The 11,006-nt window shown below is 36.1% G+C and overlaps 1 protein-coding gene across 1 annotated transcript in view; it reads right to left on the bottom strand.

The window, feature by feature from the left end:
• Window positions 1-4,439, bottom strand: part of LOC306864625 (uncharacterized protein) — a 10,543-nt gene extending 6,104 nt beyond the window's left edge. Inside the window, exons 1-6 of the mRNA XM_079408744.1 lie at window positions 3,500-4,439; window positions 3,138-3,239; window positions 2,594-2,965; window positions 1,761-1,859; window positions 756-988; window positions 77-255 (exon numbers count right to left, since the gene is read on the bottom strand). Of these exons, the coding sequence (XP_079264870.1) occupies window positions 77-255; window positions 756-988; window positions 1,761-1,859; window positions 2,594-2,965; window positions 3,138-3,239; window positions 3,500-3,725 (1,211 nt within the window). The 5' untranslated portion in view covers window positions 3,726-4,439. The remainder of the gene's footprint in view (window positions 1-76; window positions 256-755; window positions 989-1,760; window positions 1,860-2,593; window positions 2,966-3,137; window positions 3,240-3,499) is intronic.
• Window positions 4,440-11,006: the final 6,567 nt, after the last annotated feature.

Here is an 11,006-nt window from a genome sequence, read left to right as displayed (position 1 = left end):
TTTTCATTATGATTTTACAGCAAAGTTACTTTCAAGATGATGAACTGTCAATCTAAACACTGGATTTTTTAAGTACCTTGCTGCACTCTTGAATCTATAGTGCTTACGGTTTCCATCAACAGAGACCGCAAGCATGTGTGGGGTGCATGCTGGGCAGTTAAAGTGGTCTTCCTGGATGAGTCTGTCCACTTCAAATCGGACTGCCTCCCACTCCAAAAAGCTTTTTCTGAAGCTGTCTGCTATGATCTTTCCAGTCTGTTTCAAAAGAGTACAGTAAAACAGAAACAGTAAAACAGATCAAGAAATTGAAGACCACTCTACATTGAAATAAGATAATATCCATCTAAAATGGATAAACTTTGGAATGTGAGTACTACTTTCATGACCTCTGATAATATACTTCAAAGGAAAATAACCTGAATTGAAGAAGAACTTGACAGTCTACATCTCTAGCCAAAAAAGCTACAGTTTGTTCCAGTTTGTTTAAGAGTTAGCCAGTGCAACGTTTGGCCCGAATGTTTCCCAATGAACATTTATGTGATCAGCAAATGATACTGGGGAGAACACAACAAAGTGTGTCCTCTTCTTCTCCACACTCAGTGCAAACTACATGACAGCACGGGTTGCTAGCCGTTTGTACACCTGTGACAAAAGGTCTGAATTTAACACATCCCTAAACAGTGTAAATGTTCATGTGTACTTGACCTCATACTGTAATTGTGAGTTACTCTAAAATTATCACCACAAATACTTACACGGCCAAAGCGGACAGTTCGTTTATCTAGCATTCTAAGAAATGCTAGGCTGGACATCCCAGGTGCTGCCATCTTCAACTCCTCAAAGGAAAATAGGATGTCTGTAGCATATACTGTAGAAAATTGCGAAGTAGCAGGCCAGTAGTCATTATGGACCAGCTCATCCACCCCAGCACGCCACGTGGCTTCGCATACCTCACATTTCAACTCTGGCAAGTTGAGATCATATCGGCCTGGGGAAAAGGAAAGAATTATATATGCACATTTTATTCTGACACTGAAGTGGGAACCTTTGACTATCAGGAGGACACTAGCGAGGTTTCCATTAAACTTATTTGCATTTGATATTTGCATTAATGAAAATTCAGCTCAAGAATATACATCTGTGTTTGTTTCCATCAGCTGTGTAATGTGAATTAAAAATGGACATTAGACTAATCAGGGGATGTGACCTGACCAGCTGTGGGATCAAAATGTCTCCAGGACAACACTGAAACATGGTAAATGTGCATATATATGCTAATTAAACTGTTTCCATAAACTTTATTTTGCACTATGCCTTATTCACATCAAGAGTTAATCCACCCCCATCAAGCGAATCAAATTTATATTTGCATTAAGGGACTGATCCGCATTTGCAGGTGTTTCCAATTTAGCATTTCTTATGCACATAACTGAAATTTGAATTAACAAGTTGGATAGAAACTCAGTCTTAAATATTTTTAAGGACTTAATTACAAAGGGCTAAACAAGGCAGCAAAGAACAGGTGAACTAAGGTAGGGACTGACAACTAGACAGGTGAGGGGCAGAGACAGGAACAGGAACATATGGTAGGGATAAACAAAGGAGCACAAAACCAGGAAGTAAACAAGGGGAACACAGGAAGTAACACAAGGAGCAGACATGATGGATAGGGGACAAGGACAAGACAGTAGATAACATCACAATCCGAAGAAAGAAAGTGATTCATGTCAGATGACACCCATCCCCAAAGTTCTCCTTACCATTCATTGTAACCACAGCAATGGGTTTTCCAGTGATGACACTTAATCTCTGAGAACAGCTACATATTGTCCCTGGCATCTCCAAGGGTACAAGACGCACTTGAAAATAATAAACATTCACGAGAATAGTTAGAGGATAGAAGATAAAGACTAACATACACTGCCCTTAAAAAGTTTGCAAACACACCTGGCAAAGTGTGGTTTTGGATGATGTCAGCATAAATCCTTAGCAGTTTTTGGTGCAAATAAAGTACATTAATGTAACTTGACATTGTCCTTGAAGACCAGCAAATATAATTTTCATTTTGATAATAATGGCAGTATATATACACACATCTCAAAGTCAGACATGCCCCTTTGCCAGCTGTGATGCCTGGTTACTGGTTTAAACTTGACCCAGATTTTTAAAAGATTTTTGGGTCAGCACACCTTAATAGCTCCAACAATTGATTGCCAATTAAGTCTAGAATACAAATCTACAGATTATGCAGAGCTGTAATAGCTGCTAATGGTGGATATTTTGATGAATCAAAAATTAAAGTATTTTCTATGCATAAACAGTTTGTGTAATAAAATGTGTTTTTGCACTTTGTGTTGTCCATTATCAGCGAAAATTATCACAAATTAAAAAGGATTCATGCCAATATTGTCCAAAACCCCACTTTTCTAGAGTGTTTACAAACTTTTGGAGGACAGTCTATGTCAGCTTTTTAAAACCAGATATTCTTCATGGCTTAATCGACTGATCAGAAATGATTTAGGTTTTAGTATTTAGTTTCAGATAACTGGAATTAACAAGTCAGAAAAAGTGACACTCAAAAACTACAACTTACCACACTGGGTAAGAACCTTCTCCACAAAACATGATGTCGGTGGCAACGGCTGAAAGAAGCCTTCTCTAATTGAGTCCCTGTTGTGGAAGACTTGAGCCTTGTGGAAGTTGATGTCACAACGAGCACAGAGAAATGCATGTGGTCGACAGTCACAACAGTGGATGATAGCTGGACTGGAGTCACATTTCTGGCAGACTGGACTTGCCACATGCTGCTTAGCCACCATGTTGTCCACCAACCGGGGCCTCACTTTCACCCACCACTCTGAAACAAGACTTTTTCTTAATGACCAATCACTGGAGGCTTTTGGTGGTGTTTCGTTGTCATCTAAGTCTTCACCCAGTGAGCAACTTAGCTCTTGAAGGAAAGACTCTGTTAAACAATGGACAGTATTCAAAAACAACATGTTATTAAACAAAAGAGGATATCACCGAACAAAATAACAGTGTTACTTATCATACTTACACAAAAATATGGAATGTGTATTACATTCATATTATTAATTAACATACAGTTTCACAGTGCAGAACAATATAGGACATACCAGCGTTTACGTGAGAAAAGTCACAGGTCATTTCCACACTGGTTTCCGGAGCCCTGAGAAGAGAACCACCAGTCTTTCCAGTTTGTCTGTGGCTAAGACCTGCTGTAGAAGGAAAAAATAAATAAATTACAATTAGAAACACATACATTGTAATTATGTTTACAAGGCATTCATGGTAAAGTTGTATCATTGCTTTTCCTTAAAGTATATATAGTAAGTATGTACATAATATAATAATAATCATATATTTTCTAATTCAGACCCATGACTTGTGATATGTTTATGTCTCATTCTAAAAGGTAAAAATATATCTAGAGATAAAATATAGATATTAATTAATATGATTGAAAAGAAAGTCTGACCTGCTTGTTTTCTGGAGGATCTTGGCCTCCCATAAATAATTTTCCCTTCGCTGTCCCTCTTAATCCACTTCACAAATGGCTGGCTGGTGGATGGCTGGATGGCTGATGCTGCTTCCTTTTGCTTGTTGACGATCTCATGCAGCCTTTGAAGTGCATCCATGTCTTCTGCCTGGCTGACAAGACTGTTGACCTCCTCCAAGAGCTGGTTCAGCTTAGGATCTGACATGATGCACAACAAACAAAAGTGCACAAGGACAAACACACCACTAAGAGAGGAGAGGAAAGGAGAGGAGAGAGAACAATACAAAAACGAGAACAGAGAGAAAGACAATACAAACGTGGCTTTTAAAAATGCCTTTTGTAGTTAGCTGCTGATTTTTAGTAAATAATCTGTATTTGAGAACCTGTTGATAAAGAGAAAAATAAATCAGTATAGAATTGATAAGTAAACTACACATTACAATATACTAACACACACACACACACTCATTACATCTGAAGATAGAGTATGGATTATGTTGACATGTTTATGTCTATAGGTTATTTGCTGACATTTTTATCCAAATTATGATAGAAATATGGCAGTAGACTGTGGCACAACCCGTTATCATCTAGGCTGTTTAGCTGCAACAAAGAATATCATATTTAAAATCGGATATGCTAATCACACCTATTTTAATTGTCTAATAATTGTATAATAACACTTGGGTAACTTTTAACGTTAGCTAACAATGTGTAGTACCATGCACACTGCACACATTTCATTTGGTGCAACAAGCTTATATTATGCCAATCCCAATACCATGACATCGCTACGTGCGCTAAAATATTACCAAACACAACAACTGGCAACAACTTTACTGCATGAGCTAATTGTATTTTGATAAGCAAAGATATAAGACGTCTAATTCTAGGATGAGTGCAATACTTACACGTGTATGGAAGTCGAGAAACGCAATGGTGCATGGGATCGTGGCATGCAACGATGTATCACTGAGGCAAGAACAATTATTATTATTATTATTATTATTATTATTATTTTGTAATAATATAAATAACTGCTCCAGTCGAACTATAATATGCACATTATAGCCGCTCTCTCTGAACTTCCAAGTCGTAGATTAACTGCTGCGTTGCTTAGCAACGCCAAGCAAAGTTTGGATCTATTTTGGGGGGCGGAGGATGAACGAACAGAAATGAAATCTAAACGGTAGAAAATACAAATAGATGTCTTAAAACTTCGTTAGTTGGTAATGGAACAGTTGTATAAAATCAATATAACAAGTATAACACGCAAATCGCTTCATTATAAAGAGCGCAAATCGATTTTGACCCTCTGCATGCGTCAAAATCCGACGTTGAGGGTGTGACACATTTAAAAAGTCTATCCTTTGCAGACTTAAACCTGTATTTTTTATTGCAAGATAATGCCTACATCTAGCCAAATTATTTGTCATTATGATCATGAAACCTGAACTCTCCAGCCCACGCGAGAGATTCGTTGGTTGACCCCCCCTCCCTGCGTCAGAATCCGAGGATGAGGGATTTATATGGACGTGTATAGGACGGCCATCTACGTTGAAAAGCGACGCAAAGGGGGTACCTTCTGCCTCGGATGTTGACGCCAGGGGGCAATGACCAAGCGTCGATATGTGACGAGGAGGAGTGAGACTGTGTTGCCCTGCATATTTACAAAGAGCACAGCCATATGTAAATTACAAAGCAGTACATCACACACGCCTGAGCTACACAAAAGACCCTCTCATTTCCAAACATGGGACTTGGATTACAAGCATTTTCCCCTCTAACCTGTTTACCGCTCTGAGAGGTTTCTCTCATATGTGTGAGATGGGGAAATCACAGGTCAGAGCTCAAGTGATGATATTACGCCTTTTGCCACCTTTATTCGAGTATAAATGCAGACAAACTTTGCATGTTTTTTCTACCATAATATGTACATTTGGTTGCTGTCGCAATCTTTGTCAAACAATAACAACTGAACTTCTATAATCAGTGTTATTTTAATAACACAAATAGTTTGTTAGTCATGAATCTGAATCATCAAAGTTCACTGTGAATTTCTTATTGATCTTAGACTGTCCAGTGAATGAATGTAAGCCAATAAGCGCACATAAACACAAGGTTAACTCTTGATCTGTGTCAGTATATGAGTCATTATTTTGTCTGCAAAGCATTAGAATAAACTGAGGTTTCATGGTCATTTGTTGCCATCTTCTTGTGCGTGTCCATGTCCTGTGACAACTCTTTATTTCCTCCATTTTTACTCCTGAATCGCATCTTAATCATTATATGGACATTGATTCATGATAAAACAGATGCTTGTCAACACCTCTGCTGGGCTTGCTGTGTTTATTCAGGGAATCATGGGTAATGCGTACACTCGTTAGTCTGTCCGTTGGCTGACCTGATCATGTAGACATCAAGCCAGCACATTTGCCACTGATCGCCATAATAAACCTTCGCAAACCTTAAAGTCATCTCCAGTTTTAATTTTTCAGTGTGTCAGGACTTTCATTACAGCTCTGGATGTGACATAAAATCTTGTAAACAAAACACATTGCTTGTGTGTATATATATATATATATATATATATATATATATATACAAACATACACACACACACACACACGTTGGTTTTTGTGGTTTATGGGGACTCTCCATAGGCGTAATGGTTTTTATACTGAACAAACTGTGTGTGCTATTGGCCTACACCAACCCTACACCTAAACTTAGCCCTCACAGGAGACTTTGTGCATTTTTAGATGTTCAAAAAAAACACAATTTAGTATGTTTTTAAAGCCGTTTGAATTACGGGGACATAGGCAGTGTCCTCATAAACCACCTTCATATTGTAATACCTCTGTCATACCCATGTCATTATACAAATTTGTGTCCTCATAAACCACATAAACACACACACACACACACACACACACACTGTATCATATAGTATGTATTTATGTATGTCTGTTTGTGTGTTAATCCAAGATGTAGATGAATGTTAAAAACATATCTATATGTCTCTATAATGTCAATATTTTTAATACAAAATATAAATATATTTGATGAATTGAAAGTTTAAAAGAACAGCATTCACTTGAAATAAAATAAATATTTTGTAATATTATTAATGTTCTTGCTGTCTCTTTTGACTTACTGTCACAATTTAATGAATCCTTGCATTAAATTAGGCTTGTTGCATTACATCAGTTATGTGACATTAATATATACCTTCTGATATATATATATATTTTTTTTAAATTATTATATTTTTTCATTGAAATGACTATATAATGATGTGCTTTGTGCTGTACAACATTTCCAGCATAAAAGCAGAGAGTATTTGCAAAATAATAATATGTATATTTGGTTACTGTCATAATCTTTGTGAAACACTAACAACTTAACTTCTATTAATCAGTGTTATATCAATACAATGATTCGAAAAACGTCTTTTATAACCACAAGTAGTCATGAACCTAAATCATAAATTCACTGTGAGTTTTCTATTCATCTTCTGATTCATTCATTCATTCATTCATTCATTTACTCATTCTTTTCAGTCATTAAAATGAATATATAAATGAAATGACGTTGTGCTTTTTGCTGTATAACATTTCCAGGTCCGTTTATCATTCATGTAGTAACTTGCACAGACACAAGCAGAAACAATCAGAATTAGCATTAATTAATTTTTCCTTTATATTTTGGCTCATCTCAAGGTACTTTTGATTTCTGGTGACTTTGCCTGACGCAGATATTCAATAAAAACAACATGGTTCTGCCTGGTCCTTTCCTTATCTCTGCTTATGCCATATTCAAATATTCATTGGCAGGACTACCTGGTGTCAACGAGAGGATATCATATAATTGTAGTACTTCGTCTTGCTCAACTACTTCACCAACACTGCATCACGACTGAATAGGTGAGAATAACCATTAAAATGCAAAATTACTAGACGTGCAACCTTCTCATGGTGAAGTTGGTCTTTGTGATGAAGCACCCGAACCCCCATAGCTGAAATTCAAAAATGGCCTCTTGCTGGAAAGATGGTGTGGCGTTGTGAGCTTGGCTGGGCGGACGCTTATAAATCACCAATGGGTAAAGGGTTTTTAATGCAGCACTCTGCGCTCGCTGCCTCCATTTTCTGTCACAGCACAGTAAAAGATGAGAGGCCCGGGGGGAATACCAGCCCCCAAGATGCTCTGAGCCGAGCTGTAGGTCATGCTGTGTGCCTCTCAATGGATAAATACATAAATACATGCAGCGATGCAACACTAGGCATAAACACCGCTGTGAAATAGAAATGCATGCACAAAAATAGGTTTCAGTACGGTTAGGTTTTTGAGCTACCATCAACCCTGTATGATTTCAAGGAAATAATATTCAGAGGCTTTGTGATGATTGAAAACCTCATCTCACATATTTATAAACAATTTTGAATGTTTGTGTGTCTAAAATAAAAAGCATATAAAAAATAATTATATATAAATATATATATATATATATATATATATATATATATATATATATATATATATATAACTGCATGTATGTTAATGTTGACACGCAGATGTCTGTTAAACTACATCTATAAAAATTATGAATATACTATATATATATATAGCAAGAGGCCATTTGTGAATTTCAGCTATGGGGGTTCGGGTGCTTCATCACAAAGACCAACTTCACTATGAGAAGGTTGCACGTCTAGTAATTTTGCATTTTAATGGTTATTCTCACCTATTCAGTCGTGATGCAGTGTTGGTGAAGTAGTTGAGCAAGACGAAGTACTACAATTATACGATATGCTCTCGTTGACACCAGGTAGACCTGACAATGAATATTTGAATATGGCATAAGCAGAGAAGAGGAAAGAACCAGAATCTGTGTCCTTGAGATGAGCCCAAATATAAAGGAAAAATTAATTCATGCTAATTCTGAATTGTTTCTGCTTGTGTCTGTGCAAGTTACTACATGAATATAAATTATTTATTAATTACATATAAATTATGCAAATGTTTGTATGCATTTTAGCTTACTTGTGTGTGTGTGTGTGTGTGTGTGCAATTTTATCATTTTTGTATATATATTTCATCACACACATCTATTGCATTTTATATCTACGTATTAATCGTTTGTTTATGATGGTGCAGCTAACAAATGGTTCTGTTGTAAATTTATGTACAGTTAAATTTTTGAACAGCCATTAACCCTGTATAGTAGCAAGGAAATAATATTCAGAAACTTTGTGATGGATTAATAAAAGATTGAATGCATAGTTTAATATATTTATACAAAGTAAATTTTAAATGCTGGTTTACACACACACACACACACACACATAGTGAATTCAGGTTGATTGGGACACTATTTACCTTTCTTTTTTTTTTGTCCCAGACAACCTGAATTCACCCCATATATATATGTGTCAACAATATTTGAAAATTGCTATATATTGCTATTTTACATAATTTTAAATCTACATATTTGTAATTTGTTCAAGATGGTGCGGCTCACAGATGGTCCTGTTGTAAATTTGTGTGTGATGTTTATTCAAACTGAGCAAATACCACACAGATGCCTAAAAACGGAGCATCTGTTTTTAACAAAATAAAATTTGAATCCTTTTCAAATGTTTGAGCTGAAAAGATAATGTACGATTCTAAATTGCTGCAGAGCCACAGCTGTCGTGAATGCAAAGCAATCAGCTGGGGCATATAGAGGGCAGCCCGTCCTCATACAAGTGCAGTATCACCAGTCTGTTAAGGACAAGTCGCTGCTTTCAGATTGAAAGATATCTTAGAGTTGACTTTCATTTGGGTGTGTTGACAATGACCTCTGGAAAAACAGGCTTTGGTGGAGGGAAAAGCAAAGGTATGTCTTTCATTGGTGAATAGAAGTGCCCTGGTCCCCAGCGTCAAAATATGAGGAATTTCCTAATATCAGATCACACATACAAGCTGTGTTTCACACAACTTCCTCGTGCCTCTTTGAGAAAAAATAAATAATGGAGGCAAATAGGATACAGAGACAGCAGGTGAACAGGAGATTGTTCACGCCGCCTATCTGTACTGCTGTAAAAATAAACGATAACATGCATGAAAATCAATTTCCCTTCTTCTCATGCTGATCAGAATTTCCATGTTTGGTGGGGAATTTGCAAACAGAACAAATTCAGTTGCTGAGGTTAATCTTCACAGACACGTCTGGCTCTGTGATTTCCAGCTGAAGTTCACAGACAGACATCTTTTGCAGTATGGTTTCCATGGGAACGGGACGAAATGATTTTCTTGGCCAGCTGCATTGAAATGAACATCTGTATAGTGTATGTTGTCATTACCTTTCAGGTGATTTGCACTTTAGAGATTTCAGCTTATTTTCAATAAGCATCTTCTAAACTATAAATCGACCGTCTTTTTTTCTCTAACGCTGTCATGTTGTATTTGAATATGCTTTATTCTTTGTGTACACACACACACACACACACACACAAACACACACACACACACACACACACACACACAAACACACACACTTTTATCCAAAGCGACTTACGTTGCATTCAAGTTACAGTTTTTACATTTTATCAGCTCTTGCTTTCCCTGGGAATCGAACCCATGACCTTGGCGTTGCTAGCGCCATGCTCTACTATTTGAGCTACAGGACACACACACACATGTTTGTTTTTGTGAAAATGGGGACATCCCATGGGCGTAATGGTTTTTATACTGTACAAAGTGTATGTGCTATTGCCCTACACCTACCCTGCACCTAAACTTAGCCCTCACAGGAGACTTTCTGCATTTTTACAATTTCAACAAAACTTTGTTTAGTTTTACAAATGAGGACATCCCCAAAGGGAGGTTTTTGGAGATTTTGTCAGGTTTACCTCACTTTTGGGTACAAATTTGTCCCCAAAATATGATTAAGTAGGTACACACACACACAATCAACCTTTTGTTGTCAATAATATTCTATTAAATTGTAAACATTAAATTATAAAAAAAATTTGAATGAGTTTTATTAATATTTTATTGGCATCAAATCAATCAAAAGTGACAGTAAAGTCCAAAAAAAGAACTATTTTAAATAAATGCTGTTTTTTTCGATTTTTCTATTATTAAAAGATTCCTGAAAAACTTTATATATTAAAATATAAACCAGTGCAACTGTTTTGCAGCAATAATAATAATACTTGCACTGTATTTTATGTATCCTCCTTTTTATTGTTTTAATACATTTTAAATAATTTTTAATTATTTTAATAATTTTTTGTTCTTTGCTATTAATTGTCATTTTATTTCTTATGGAAGTTGTTTTTATTTTATGATTATTTTAACTCTAATTTTATGTAAAGTACTTTGAATTACCATTGTGTATGAAATGTGCTATTTAAATATACTTGCTTTATCACTATTATTATTATTATTATTATTAATGATACTAAGAAAGTTTCTTGAGCACCATATTAGCATATTAGAC

The sequence above is a fragment of the Barbus barbus genome, assembly GCF_936440315.1.
Source record: "Barbus barbus genome assembly, chromosome: 46".
Classification (NCBI taxonomy): domain Eukaryota; kingdom Metazoa; phylum Chordata; class Actinopteri; order Cypriniformes; family Cyprinidae; genus Barbus; species Barbus barbus.
The sequence above is the reverse complement of the archived record's forward strand: the minus strand, read 5'-3'. Positions and strand labels throughout refer to the sequence as shown.